This window comes from Protopterus annectens, chromosome 13.part0 (genome assembly GCF_019279795.1).
Source record: "Protopterus annectens isolate FY-2018-M chromosome 13.part0, PAN1.0, whole genome shotgun sequence".
Lineage (NCBI taxonomy): Eukaryota > Metazoa > Chordata > Ceratodontiformes > Protopteridae > Protopterus > Protopterus annectens.
In genome coordinates this window covers 146738486-146754325 of record NC_056747.1, presented here as the reverse complement: position 1 = coordinate 146754325, position 15840 = coordinate 146738486, and the positions used below count along the sequence as shown (strand labels likewise).

At 37.1% G+C, this 15840-nt stretch overlaps 1 protein-coding gene across 2 annotated transcripts in view; it reads left to right on the top strand.

The window, feature by feature from the left end:
• Positions 1 to 15840, top strand: part of EPS15L1 (epidermal growth factor receptor pathway substrate 15 like 1) — a 3892050-nt gene that overhangs the window by 1635222 nt on the left and 2240988 nt on the right. For both annotated transcript variants that reach the window (XM_044090736.1, XM_044090735.1), the window contains 2 exons: positions 1524 to 1609; positions 9111 to 9183. In XM_044090736.1, coding sequence (XP_043946671.1) covers positions 1524 to 1609; positions 9111 to 9183 — 159 coding nt within the window. The remainder of the gene's footprint in view (positions 1 to 1523; positions 1610 to 9110; positions 9184 to 15840) is intronic.

Below are 15840 nucleotides of genomic sequence, written 5' to 3'. Positions count from 1 at the left end.
AATGTCCTGCTATCCTTGTAGTATAAGCCATTTCAAGTCATTGTGGCTCCATCTTCTCCAGAAAGGTCTGCTAAGCATAATTGCATTTTTCCTTGCATGTTTTGATATTGTAAAGTGTTTCCTGAGCTAAATGTTCTAGCGTATTCTTGCATCTCTAAATATGTTTTATTAATTTCTTATGTGATCCTAGTCACCTGGGCTGTGCCCTGCAACTGGTCCATTGAGATGAGTGCACTACCCCAGTAAACAAATGCAAACAAACAAAAACTGTGGCTTTCAGACAAGTTGTACTTTTTTAGGAACTGTAAACTGGACATCCAAAACAGGATTTGCTCCTCTTCCCCTAGTCTGTAGCCAATCCTCCTACTTCAGTATGTGTCCCAAATATTGTGAATGATACTACAGCAGTGATCCTTACAATGAACACAGAACAGCTATGTGAGCTTACTCCCCATAAGTGTGCATTGTTTTAGTAAGGATCTCTGCTTCACTGTAAACTCCCTCCTTCCACCTTTATGGATTGCTCTAGTGATGTTGCCAGGAATCTGCCAAGCCCTTGTTTCAAAAGAGTCATTCCACTTCTAGCTATGGTTCTTACACCTGAGGCTGCATCTACTTTCCAGCCAACTTTTTGAGCTGTAGTTGCACACTCGCTAGTGACCACCTCATGGGGAAAAAAAAAAAGAAAAACTAAGAGCAGGTCCTCTCCTGTCCTTTGTATGCATGCCTCTTAGCAGTCCATATCTCTTTGTTTTTGATTTGTTTATCATAACATTTGTAGTCTTATGGCAAATCACTGAGGGCTGAAGTCACTAAATAATGACAAACATTGAGTTTCAGACTTCACATTCTTCAGAAAATGCATGCTAATGCATAACCTGTTATCCTAGCAACTTTCTAATTAACAAAAGTAGTGTTTACAATCTGTCCCTGTTTTTTGGGCTTTTATCCCCCCATTATTTTTTTCTTTGTTCAGATTTTGTGTACTAAGAAGTTGAGACATATTTCTGAATGGCCTGTTTCCAGCTAATGGCTGTAGCATGAGAAGAGGCTAGCCATGCTAAGGAGATTGCCAGAACCCTACAGGTTAAGCCATATGATAAAACATCTGCCTATAGTGTAATTCTCTCACGTTATGAATGATACTCCAGCAGTGATCCATATACTCTCTACAGCTGTGGTACGTTGACCTGAGCAATGTAGGTGTTATTTCTAAAATCCCTTCCTTAACTCCTTACAGTTATGCAATAGAATCACATTTGAGATGAGACTTCCTTGGAAAAAAAGTACTTGTCTGTGTAATATATAAAAATGGTGCAATAAGTTGGGAGTAGTAGAAATTAGATATTCCTTGTAAGCTGCTGTATTAGAGAAGAAAACAGTAAAACCAAGAAAACCGTTAAGGATTGAGATCCTACATTTGTTTCCCTAGATAACTATAAAGACATGTAATTGAGATTTGGTACAAGCATTTGTTCAAATTGCAGATATTCATCGACATGTTTGTGTTTGTTTTGCTTTAGGACAGCACAAGCTCTCTTGGATCAGGAGAATTTATTGGAATTAAAGAATTAGATGATATTAGTCAAGAAATTGCTCAACTTCAAAGGTAGGTATTATTTTAGTGTCTTCTTGATAATGTACAGATTCTCAGAGTATTCTGGATTGATGTCTAAAGCTGTAAATTAATGTTTCTAACCCCCAAACTTGTCTCTTCCTGCGACACTCTCTCCACTGTTATCTTTCAGTCAGTATACCACTGAGCTTGATCTGCTTTTCACTGGTAGTTGCATTTTGTGACTGCAGAGAGACTGGTGTACTCCTTCCGAAAGGCACAATTTTTCTCCTGTGTTTTATGAAAAGGCGAGCAGTGATGCAGTTAAATCGTCATCAGTAACTTAGTTCCTGATATACGGGGGGGGTCCTGCTTCTTTTAAGCTCGAAGAACTAGAGCTTTTATGGCAGATTAAGTTAAACTCATTTAACCACCCTGGTTTAAATGAGTCATGCTCAATTGCATGTATACTCAAGCTTAAAAATCTTTTAAGATAAAGTCTATGTAGTTTAACTATGAATACCATAGTTCTAAGTTTAATATGGTATGGTACTTTGAGCTTTTATTCTGTATTTAATACTTTGAGTTTTAAAGTTGTCTACATAATAGATTCATGTACATGTGTCTTTTAGGCAACAATTTTTCGTTACGTGATACATGTTGTTGCTGATTTTATATAGATGCAATTACTTCAGTGTTATTTCTCTTTAAAAGAAGTTATGTCAATGTTTTTTTTCCCCGCACTTTTTAGTTTAAATTGTCTGCAGCTGTTGTTGTTTTTACTTCTGAAGAAGTTTGTTCTTAGAACAAACGAAAAGCGATGTATAAAAAAGTGTAGTACCAAAACACTTAGGAACATCCAATAAACCAATGTTGTAACGATAACGAAACACGCTGGCAACACTTGTAGAAGGCAAAACCATTTAATAGGAGATAAAAAATGAGCGCTTTCGCGTGGTTCATCCACGCTTCATCAGATAAATTACTAAATCTATATTCAGAGTTTAAATACATTCACTAAAGGCGGGAAAGTCTGCTCATTAAGCAATTAATTTAAACAATTAAGTTAAAATAAGCATTTGATTCTTCAAGGGGCATGCTGCTAGATGCACATTCTAGTAGCAGAACTAATATTTTTCTTGTGCCCTCTGAAAACAACGCTAAAAACTACTTATATGCAAGGTAGTTAAAAAATAAAAGCTAAACAGCTTGAAACATCAAAAATGTGTATCATATCATATAAAAGTATAATGAACACACTTAATGGACATTAAAATCAGTGGATGAAGATGAATTTGTCCACTTTAAATAAGCACTGACATAGTATTTAAATGTAAACCATAAATGTATGAAATAAATATGTGAAGTGAGTATGTATGAAGGCAAAATATATCAAAATATCACTTTGTATAACACTAACAGAATATAAATCATAAAATATAAAATAAATATATAAAACTATATATACGGAGACAGAATGCATCAAGATGTCATTTTATGTACATTAGATACATTGTGAAAAGCATAACCATCTACCATAGTCATTGATTTACTTTATGCTTCCCCCTACGTAAAATACATAAATGATAAGGTATAAACATTATATATATTAATTATTGAATAGTATGTAAATATAGATATAAATAAATAAATAAATGAAAAAATTCACTTGATCAAGTTTGTCAAATCTGACAAAATTATACTAAATACATAATGTAAAGTGTACATATATATATATAGCAACTCTTGTTTATATGATTATGCACTGAGTATATATGTGTAACTGATGGATGTTTATTAAATGGATAATCTCAGCTGGATATTTCTAAAAGATATAATGTATAGAGAACCATGTATTTATTTCTTAGATATTAGTGCTGGTTTAATAGAGACGTGGTTATTAATTCCCGGCTCTATGTGTGCACCTAATCTCAATATCCAGTTGAGTTCCATAAGTGCAAGATGATTCTCTCTATCTCCACCTCTATCATCCTGTTTAACCTCTTGTAAGACTCTAAAGCAGAAGGTATGTGTAGGGAACTCCATGATATGCTTCGCCAAAGCATTAGTATCTATGGCCTTACGTATATCATACAGGTGGTTGTAAATACGTTCCTGTAGTTTCCTCTTTGTTAGTCCTACATAGAAAGCTTTGCATTTGTTACAGGTGGCAAGATATATCAAATTGGAGGTATTACAAGTTGCTCGAAAATATGGTCTAAAAACGTAATCAGTATTAGGGTGTTTAAAATGCTGTATTTTTGTGATAAATTTGCATCTGTTGCAATTGTAGCAAGGATATGTACCAAACTCCTTGATATGAATGCTGTTCACTAAATTAACACCTTCTTGTATTCTGATGTGTGAATCACCACATAAAATTCTCTTAAGATTTTTACTATTTTTATAGGTGAATCTAGGGTATTTACTGATGATGTTTCTGGTTTGAGAGTCAATAGCTAAGATATGCCAATTATTACTGATAACTTGTTGTATCTTTTTTATGTCACTAGTATAGGTGATGATATAACTAATATAGTTGTTTGTGACATCATTTCTTCTATAGGATCTATAGTTGCCTTTGGTATATTCCAAAACCATATTTTCCTTTTCTTCAGACGTCGTATCACACAAAACTTCAGATCTAATACTTTTAACCATAGAAGGATTATAACCTCTGTTGATAAATAAGTTCTCCATAAGATGTGCTTCTCTATTCAAGTCTTCTATACTGCTACATAGTCTCTGAATTCTTATGAACTGACTTTTGACTATAGCTTGAAAAGTATGTCGGGGATGCATACTGTCAAAGCATAGCATTGAGTTTTTCCATGTAGGTTTCCTATATAAAGTTGAATCTAGCCTGCCCCCTTTGGTAAATCTAAGTGTAACATCTAAGAAGTTAATTTCTTGATCAGAAATTTCTTGTGTGAACCTTAAAAACGTAGTAGTAGTATTTAAATATTGCATGAATGATTCAAATGATGCCTGTGTACCCTCCCAAATAACTATGACGTCGTCCACAAATCGCCTGTAGAATTTTATGAGCTTAAAATTCTCATGTGTGAAAAGATATAGTTTCTCCCACCATAGGACTACCAGGTTGGCATAGGTGTTTGCGCAGGGGGTGCCCATGGCTACCCCCCACTTTTGTAAATAGATTGAATCACCAAACATGAATGCGTTATTATATAGTACCAATTCAAGGAGCTGATCTATAAGTATGATTCTATCGCTAGAGAAACTAGTATCTTTAGATAATAATTCATTTATGTATTGCATTCCTATGTCATTAGGTATTGAAGTAAATAGGTCCTTGACATCCAAGGTGATAAGGAGATGTGTTTGATGGCTGTCTAATATTAGTTCTTTTATATCTCTCAAAAGGTCATAAGTATCTTTAAGTATAGTGGGTGACTGCTCTACTACAGGTCTCAAAATGTTTTCTATTAATTGAGAAACATGTGCAGTTATCCATTTGTCACCCGATACTATAGGTCTCAACGGAACCGGATATATGCCTTTGTGCACCTTGGGTATCCCTTTTATTATAGGGATGGTGGGATGTTCTATATATAAAAACTCATAAGCTTCCTGGCTGATCTGGCGACACATGAGAAGGTCATAAAGGACATCTTTAACAGTTTTAATGATTTTTGTCACTTCCTTGGTTGTTATGGGGGTATATGTATCAACCTCCAGTAATAATTTAAGCATACTGGTGATATATTCCTGGCTATCTAAGATGACCACTCCCCCTCCCTTATCAGCTGGTTTTATGACTATTTGAGTATTCTGTTTGAGTGTGTTGAGGGAGCGGTTCTCTTGTGGAGTCAGGTTATAAAATCTACCTTTCTTATCCACTTCACTAAACATCAAATAGTATTGATTTTCGCAGGCCCTAAGGAAACATTCTATGTGCAAAGGCATAGCAGGAATAAATGTGCTTTTAGTTTTAAGCAATGCATCCCCTTGCTCATATACTGTGTTGTCATTAAATAACAATTTCAAAGATAATTTCCTGCAAAACAATCTTAAATCAAGTAGCGTATCAGTCAATGTTGCCGGAGTAGCCGGTATGAAACTTAGTCCTCTATCTAGTACCTGTATAGTAGTGCGGTCCAAAGCAAGGCTAGAAAGATTAAATAATAACTCAGAAGTCAGTTCTTTTTCCTTCGGTTGTAACCTGATGGTTCCGCTGAATTCTTTCTCTTGCGAGAACCCCTGCTGTGCGATCGTCCCCTGTGAGGATGTGTAAGGGGCCGTTTTTGATACGGTAAAAAATTAGCCAGTGAGGGTAAGGCACTAGAAGTGTTCTTTGGAATTGCTCCCGTAGTTACGGAAGGTGCCTGTTGAAAAAGTGCTTCCTGGTTGGGAGGAGGCGTATCAGTATAGTTGGTTTCAATTTGGCTGTTCTCTGATGGTATCGTCACATCCGCTTCCCTGGTCATCATGGAAACAGGTGTGCGCGGTAACAATGGTGCAACAATGTTATTAGTCGCTAAGCTTTTAGATTGGGAAACGGAAATTGTTTCTGTCTGTAATGTAGAATTCTGGTGACTAGAAGACTGGTGTCTCGGCCAAACAAACACTTGGCCTTTTTGGAAATCCTGATGGTCACGTAGTAATTTTTTCTGTTTGGTGATTCTTAGTCTGTCACTAAAGCTGTTGATTTGTGAGAAGGTATAGTTGATCTTACCAAGGCAATACTCTGATGTAAATCGTTCTGTTAACTGTTGATACATTTTATCAGTTTTATTTCTTAGCTCAGTCTCTAATGGCAGAAAATAGTCCAACATTAGTTGTGCATATTTAAACCCCAATTCTATATTAAGATCCTGCCACCGTTTGAGGAGTTCAGGATGTGAGTCCCCATAGGTGGGCATACAAAAAACACGCATGCCCCTGGGGACTACTCTGAAATGGATACATGCTTCCAGATGTAGCCTTTGCCAGGCGTACCTCTGCAACTGATATAAATTATCTTCTATAGTTTTTAGAACAGAATGAAACTCCGTAAGGTTCTCACCATTTGTACTGTGGTTAGTGTGTCCAACTTCTCCAATGAAGTCCAGAGACAATAAAGGGTTGTTGTGTAGATGTGTAAGACCATCCCATAAAGAAGATGCGTCCCTCGGCTCCGGATCCAAGTTGGTGATAGGTTCCATAGTGTGCTGGAAACGCTGGCCAAAAAGCAAAAGCACAAACGTATGTGTAGTCAGCGGTCCTGCTGAATGATACTGCACCAAAAAGACTGAAAACGATGTATAAAAAAGTGTAGTACCAAAACACTTAGGAACATCCAATAAACCAATGTAGAAGGTTGTAACGATAACGAAACACGCTGGCAACACTTGTAGAAGACAAAACCATTTAATAGGAGATAAAAAATGAGCGCTTTCGCGTGGTTCATCCACGCTTCATCAGATAAATTACTAAATCTGTATTCAGAGTTTAAATACAATCACTAAAGGCGGGAAAGTCTGCTCATTAAACAATTAATTTAAACAATTAAGTTAAAATAAGCATTTGATTCTTCAAGGGGCATGCTGCTAGATGCACATTCTAGTAGCAGAACTAATATTTTTCTTATGCCCTCTGAAAGCAACGCTAAAAACTACTTATATGCAAGGTAGTTAAAAAATAAAAACTAAACAACTTGAAACATCAGAAATGCATATCATATCATATAAAAATATAATAAACACACTTGATGGCCATTAAAAACTGTGGATGAAGATGAATTTGTCCACTTTAAATGAACACTGACATATTTTTTAAAAGTAGATCATAAATGTATGAGATAAATATATGAAATGTGTATGTATGGAAGCAAAATATATCAAAATGTCACTTTATATAACACTAACATAATATTTAAATAAATCATAAATATAATAAATATATAAAGCTATATATACGAAGACAGAATGCATCAAGAAAAAGCGCTTAAAGGAATTACAGTGTGGTGATCGTTGTGCTTTTTATTGGTTTATTAAAACCTTTCTTAGTTCGTGGTTGCCGTTTGTCAAGTTGTTTGTGTTTACCTAGTTTGTCATGCCTTTGGTTTACTAGTGATGCAGTTAAGTTAGAGAGTCACTTGTGTTCATCCTTTCATTACTGTAGGGTGACATTTCTGCCTAGTGTCCCTGTTACTTTGCCCAGGCTCCAGGTGGCAGCAACATTTATTACTGGAAGGGACAATTGGTCTTTCTTCCTTCTTTTTAGGAGTGTTGTCTTTTGAGGACTGGCTCCTTTTCTTCTGCCACCAATTGTTTTAGCACAGCTTTGTTCTTGAACCTGAGGTGTCAGTGTGAGATCACATGTGTCAGCAGTTGCACTGCACCAGCTTTAGTTGTTTTGCTGACGGCTCTTGTAGCACTTTAGAGCTGTGACATATTTAAATGGTTTTAAACTAAAATTTGAAATGATGGTGTCCTCTAAACTTAAATTTAAACTTGCCTTTTTGGACAGTGTAGTTTGTGATTATCTGCATGTGTGATCAGAATTCCATTTTTATTAATAGCAGCTTATGCTCATACCTTTTGTTATAGTTTATATTCCGTTAAACTCCTGAGCTCCTGCATAGGATGAATAGTGTAATTCTAGAGAATATAAACACTTGGCTAAGTAAGGTGCATGCCAACAATGCCAGCAGCACCTTCGTAGTGTACGCTGGGATCCTTTTGGGTATGGAATCAGAATTACTATAGAAAACTCTATCCCCCTCTTGCTAAGCTGTTATGACCTCAGTGCAGCTAAAGAGCATTGATGTTTGGTATTGCTGTATACAGGGAGAGATGCATTTTAGTGTAGAAAAAAAGCAAAACTAAGTACTGATTGTTTAAAGTATTATCGTAGTGTTCTAGACTATATTCTAAATCATTTCGTCTGCACTAGCCAGCATTTTCTTCACTAATAGCTTTTTAAAATTTAGATACATTTTTGTGGGATATGTGCAGTGTACTCTTGGGACATAAACAGTATATTTCCTTATAAGGAGTTTTATACAAATATTGTGAAAGCTTGTTGTGCATGAGCATTTGAGTACATTTAAAACACTTCCAGTGAACTGACAACAGTCTGGGTGGGAGACTTACCTTAGTGAGCTAAAGGGCAGACACATTTTGGCTTTTATGCCCTGCAGCTTTTTTTATTCATTGTTGGTAGAGTTAGGCACCTGTCTGGATTTTTGTGTTGGCTGTAGTTCTAATGGGTAAGAATTTGCACTCTTGGTTATTAGACATAAAACAGTTGCAGATATTTGGTCACTGGTGTGCATTGCACAGAGCTTTGGGATTAAGGACATACTGATGGCTATAGTCCTAAACATTTTGTACTATAAAGGGCAGTGAATGTTGAAGAGTATTTGCTTATACCTGTATGAACCTGAAGGATATACTCTTTATATTAACTTAAAATGTCTTTATTTAATTTCACACAGTAGTTAAGAGTTTTATATATGTTGTATAGAGTATCATGTAATAAAGACTCTCTGTAGTTATTTTGTTGTCATGTTTATAAACAGACTGATTTCTTTTCACTTTACATGAAGAGAAAAGTATTCACTGGAGCAGGATATTCGGGAGAAAGAAGAGTCAATAAGACAGAAAACCAGCGAAGTACAGGTTTGTGTTTTGGAAGTATCTACTTACAAAGTTATGATGATTAACTTATTTGTTTATTTTTTTTAATGCTAAGTAAAACTTGTCTGATCCAGTGCTTTTTCCATCTTGTTTAAACCTATGGGTTATCGGATCGAAGGCCGGCCATTTCTTCAAGACTTCAGCTTACCGGGCTCTGCTACCCCTCCCTACAGTCCCTCACTACTCCAAGAATACTACAGATCTAGTTTGCCACCATTACAGGATAGCAGCTTGATTGTAGCTCCAGTGGAGTATATCCTTTTCTGTAGGATTTGGTCTCTATTTTCTGCCTTTTTTCCCTTACCCTGTAAGATTTTTAGTATAGTTGGTATAGATAGTGTTAGATTATGAAGTGCTATTTTTGAAGTGTGTTGTGTGTGGTGAATTACCTGCCTGTAAAGAGTGTTCTTCTCATACTTAATCCAATTGTAAGTTTTGTAGTTGTCAAATCTCCAATGTACGAAAAACAAAATAACCCCATTTCTGGGGTGTCCATGGGGGGCAAATTGTGCTCCAACTTATGCAGATATTATTATGGCCGTCTGGGAAAAGAAATTTGTTCATAACAGTGGTTTTGAAAAGTACTGGAATCATTATTCCAGGTTCCTGGACGACATCTGCATTTTTTGGGTTGGTCCCATTGAGGCTATCCAGGAGTTTATTACCTATATTAGGGGTACTACTACCTTTTTAAACTTCACTTATGAGATATCCGTGGAATCTGTCCATTATTTAGATGTGACTTTAAGTAAAGTTCAATCAGGGTTTACCTCGACAGTGTATAGAAAGCCAACTTTTTCAAACAGTTATTTGCATTTTTCAAGTTCACACCCAGGGTTCCAAAAGAGAGGGATTGTTAAGGGACAGTTTGTCAGGGCCTCACGTATGACATCTCAGGACCACCTATTCAGTATTGAATGTGACAAATTGAACAAAATGTTCATGGATAGGGGGTATCCGGTGGCCATGATAAATTTGGTTAAGGAAGAAGTTATGAAAGGTAGATCTATAAGGTTCAAGCCCATCTTGGGGCAAGAGCATTCACAAACTGAGCAGGGTAAGGACAAGTTGGACGGTGATGGTTACGAGTTATTGTTTATTACAGAATACAGCGCTAACGTGGGGCAGATCAGTAGGATCATTGACAGGGAATTTAAATCCTTTCAGGATATAACAGACCTTAATGGATTTAAGAACATAACCCTCAAAACTGTATATAGAAAAGGTTTTAACATGAAGAGAATTTTAGAAAAGGGTATTATACAACACAAGCATGAATATCCCCGCAAGGGGACTTTCAAGTGCGGACGGTGCTCTCAGTGTAAATATATTTCCAACCAAGAATTTGTATATTTGGAAAGTAGAAATAGGAAGATTAGTTCCAAGAGATTTTATAATTGTCTTTCCTATGGGGTTGTCTATTTGGCAGTGTGCCAGTCATGTCAGGCATTTTACGTTGGAAAGACAAAAAGACAACTCCGCAGAAGGGTGTATGAGCACCTTTATGACATACAAAAATGTGACAGTAATAATGCACTTTACAAGCACCTTAATACATGCCCTGGAGGGACCTTTTCTTTCTTTGTTTTGGATTCTGTCACTCAGGATGCCAGGGGCGGACCATGGGAGGTATTATTATCCGATAGGGAAACATATTGGCAGATACTTTTGGAATCCAATCGATTCCCTGGGCTTAATGACACAATATCTATTGTCCCATATTTAAAGTTAAAATCCGATAGGATTTGATTTTTAACACCAAATACATTAGGTAGGTTTTATATACAATTTATAGTAGAAACAGTGGTCATAAAACATTTTTTGGTATAAAGACAACAATTTTATATGACATGTGTTTTTAAAATGAGGTTTTAACTTTGTATTTTAGATGTTATTAAGCATACAGTATACACTGAATTTTATACCAGTGGGTTTTGTGGCTTTAAAATTTGATTAAACAATCAATTAATTTATTAGTGTCAAGTGGGTAACTTGGGGTATTTATGCCTGTGTAATCATTTTGTGTTTGTCTGATGAAGTCATAATACTGATGAAAACGTGTGCACTATTTTTGGCGTTAAATAAACCATCTTGTATTGGAGATTTCGAGCCTTATTGTGAGCTGTTCGAACTGTTTGAATTGCCGCATCACCATTGCTTGTGGAGCTTGCCTTTCGACCATTTGTCTTGGTTTGTTGGTTATTTTGTTTTTCGTACATTGGAGATTTGGTGTTATGGATTCAGGTCCGGGCAGTTCCACTACGGATGGCAGCGGCACCGGCGTTACATCGGTAGCCGGTGAATTATCTCAGCTTACGGGCCAGCTTACCCAGTTAGTTCAATTACTCACCCCCATTGGTTTGGGGCTTCAAACTATCATCCACAATCAAAAAGAAGTGCTTAAAGCAGTTGGGAAATGTCCCGGTACATTATCTGAGGATCCCCCTGTTGATGTCGACAACAATGGTTTGGGCCAGAGACAACTGAGGGATGTACCTGACAACATGGAAGCTGCAGCGTTTTCGGAAACACCAGCTGTATTGAGGGACAATTATACGGAACCTTCCATTCCTTGTCATCAGCCCGTTCCATCCCATGAGTCACCGCCTATTTCTGCTTCATTTTTCGACTGGGTCAACGCTAAGCCTTCCTTTACAATTTCGGGCTATCAACCGAATATCCCCACCGAGAGATACTCTTTTGATGAGAATTTAAGCTTTTTGGAAGATTCCCTATACAGGTACAAGAGTTTGGTTTTGGATAACTCATACTTGAACGAATGTATCAACAAAGGGTATTGTACCTAAAGGCTTAAGGGTACACAAGTACCCAAATAATGTTATAGGTGGAAGCGAGTTTCACCAGGAATTAATTCAAGCCTTTGACAGGTGTGGACTGGATATAATGAGGGCCATAATTAAGAAAAATGATAAGGACATTAAAGGACTATCTGAACAAATTTTTAAATGTAACAATGACATCACTAGTGATTTACTATTTGCAGTTGAATCACACAATGTTAAATATTATGAAATTCGTAAGAATATAGATAAACAATGTGATATCATTACTAACAGAAAAATTAACAAGTTGAAGAGGGACCTCAGGGAATACAGGGAGGGGCGACAGTATCCTAACCCGCCCCAACCTAGGGGTAGGTATTTTCAGGCCCCCGATTTCCATCAGGGACCTGTTCCTAGTGTTGATACCATGCTACCTATAACGGACGAGGGTGAGGACAATGCTTGTACAGATTTATTAGGGCAATCAGATGACAGTTTTTTACCCAGGAGATCCGAACGTATTCGGAACCAACAAGGGGGACATACCTTCCCTGTTTATCCGATCTTTGCCCAAGGCAGGGACAACCGGGTGCAAGGGAAAGTGAGGAGCAGGAATCAGGCTTGGCAATAGGTAAAGGTATTACTGTCACAAATATTGGTGCATATCAACTATACAGTAAGAATGGTTATCACATCTACAACTACAGTGAAGTACCCGTAACAGAAGTCTGTTTTGACCTATTTACCAAAGGTTTTAAATTTGTTCCCACTAGAGGTAGTCAGTTAGTCAATAGTATTCTTGACCTAAAAATGTTTATTCGAAAATTAAACTTTCAACATTTGTTTGGTTATGGTCCTGTTGCTCCCAGCTTGTTTTTAAAGAAGTCAAGTACATTCAATCCACCATTACACCCCCAGCTAAGCAATTTAGAGAATAGAATTGAAAGGGAAATACGTAAAGAACTAGGCCAGGGGTGTTTTGACTACAATTTGAGTGAAGAGGAGAATACAGTATTGTATGACCTAGCACACAACCATTCTATCCGAGTGATGCAACCGGATAAGGGAGGGGGTATTGTCATTGAGTCAGCTCTTATATGAAAGCAAAATGGGGGAAATTTTATATGATACCAACAAGTATACTGTAACATCTATTCATGAGATACTTCTCTCATATAAAAAGATTGACTTAACCATAAAAGACACGTTAGACCAGGAGGTCATTGAATTTGACACCTTCTCTTTTTTAGAAAACAATCACCCAAAAGTGCCCACCATCTTTGGTGTGCCCAAAATCCACAAGTGTGTGGAGGATCCACCACTACGGCCTATTGTGGCTGCACAAGGTTCAAAGACCCATTCAATTGCAAAATTTTTGGATTGGAAGCTTAAGCAGGTTTGGGGGAAAGAGTCTTACCTCATCAAAGACTCCTGGGAATTTTTGCGGAGAGTCACTAAAGACTTGTACAAGCCTAACCTTACGTTTTTAACAATAGATGTTGTTGACTTATTTTCAGTTATTCCTACTGATATAGGACTTGAATGGATAGAAGAGGCCTTATGGGAGTGTGCTGGGATCACCCACAACGATGTAAGTATGATCATGGGATTGTTGGAGTTGGTATTACAAAACAACTACATATTTTATGGGGGTGAATACTTTAAACAAATTTCTGGGGTGTCCATGGGGGCAAATTGTGCTCCAACTTATGCAGATATTATTATGGCCGTCTGGGAAAAGAAATTTGTTCATAACAGTGGTTTTGAAAAGTACTGGAATCATTATTCCAGGTTCCTGGACGACATCTGCATTTTTTGGGTTGGTCCCATTGAGGCTATCCAGGAGTTTATTACCTATATTAGGGGTACTACTACCTTTTTAAACTTCACTTATGAGATATCCGTGGAATCTGTCCATTATTTAGATGTGACTTTAAGTAAAGTTCAATCAGGGTTTACCTCGACAGTGTATAGAAAGCCAACTTTTTCAAACAGTTATTTGCATTTTTCAAGTTCACACCCAGGGTTCCAAAAGAGAGGTATTGTTAAGGGACAGTTTGTCAGGGCCTCACGTATGACATCTCAGGACCACCTATTCAATATTGAAAGTGACAAATTGAACAAAATGTTCATGGATAGGGGGTATCCGGTGGCCATGATAAATTTGGTTAAGGAAGAAGTTATGAAAGGTAGATCTATAAGGTTCAAGCCCATCTTGGGGCAAGAGCATTCACAAACTGAGCAGGGTAAGGACAAGTTGGACAGTGATGGTTACCAGTTATTGTTTATTACAGAATACAGCGCTAACGTGGGGCAGATCAGTAGGATCATTGACAGGGAATTTAAATCCTTTCAGGATATAACAGACCTTAATGGATTTAAGAACATAACCCTCAAAACTGTATATAGAAAAGGTTTTAACATGAAGAGAATTTTAGAAAAGGGTATTATACAACACAAGCATGAATATCCCCGCAAGGGGACTTTCAAGTGCGGACGGTGCTCTCAGTGTAAATATATTTCCAACCAAGAATTTGTATATTTGGAAAGTAGAAATAGGAAGATTAGTTCCAAGAGATTTTATAATTGTCTTTCCTATGGGGTTGTCTATTTGGCAGTGTGCCAGTCATGTCAGGCATTTACGTTGGAAAGACAAAAAGACAACTCCGCAGAAGGGTGTATGAGCACCTTTATGACATACAAAAATGTGACAGTAATAATGCACTTTACAAGCACCTTAATACATGCCCTGGAGGGACCTTTTCTTTCTTTGTTTTGGATTCTGTCACTCAGGATGCCAGGGGCGGACCATGGGAGGTATTATTATCCGATAGGGAAACATATTGGCAGATACTTTTGGAATCCAATCGATTCCCTGGGCTTAATGACACAATATCTATTGTCCCATATTTAAAGTTAAAATCCGATAGGATTTGATTTTTAACACCAAATACATTAGGTAGGTTTTATATACAATTTATAGTAGAAACAGTGGTCATAAAACATTTTTTGGTATAAAGACAACAATTTTATATGACATGTGTTTTTAAAATGAGGTTTTAACTTTGTATTTTAGATGTTATTAAGCATACAGTATACACTGAATTTTATACCAGTGGGTTTTGTGGCTTTAAAATTTGATTAAACAATCAATTAATTTATTAGTGTCAAGTGGGTAACTTGGGGTATTTATGCCTGTGTAATCATTTTGTGTTTGTCTGATGAAGTCATAATACTGATGAAAACGTGTGCACTATTTTTGGCGTTAAATAAACCATCTTGTATTGGAGATTTCGAGCCTTATTGTGAGCTGTTCGAACTGTTTGAATTGCCGCATCACCATTGCTTGTGGAGCTTGCCTTTCGACCATTTGTCTTGTTTTGTAGTTGTTCAGTAGTAATGTTCGGTGCAGTTTAGTGAATGATTTTTCTTGTAGTGTCTTAGAGTTGGATGTTGGTGCTCGTTTCTTTTGCTTTACGGCTGTGGATCTGAAAGAATTCAAGAAGTATGTGGTGTGTGGACACAAACTCCCCTCACAAGATGCACATGATTGCTGCATTTATTGCGTGGGGAAGGCCCATCTGAAGAACCTTTCTTCTATTGCTAAGGGGTTTGGATCTTGGGCTGTCAACGAGAGGACAGCCAAGATGGTCCTCAGGGGCCTCCTTCCGGCTGGCTTCTCCTTCCGCTTCTTCACCCAAGTATGAGTCAGAGAGGAGTAATTCTCACTCTGTGAAGGACTCCAAACCTGCTAAAAGGGAACATGAGATCTACTTCCACATCTGCTTCTGTACCTTCCAGAGGCTGTTTTATTCCATTTTTAGAAATTCCAAATTTCAATCTCAAATGCCTCCTG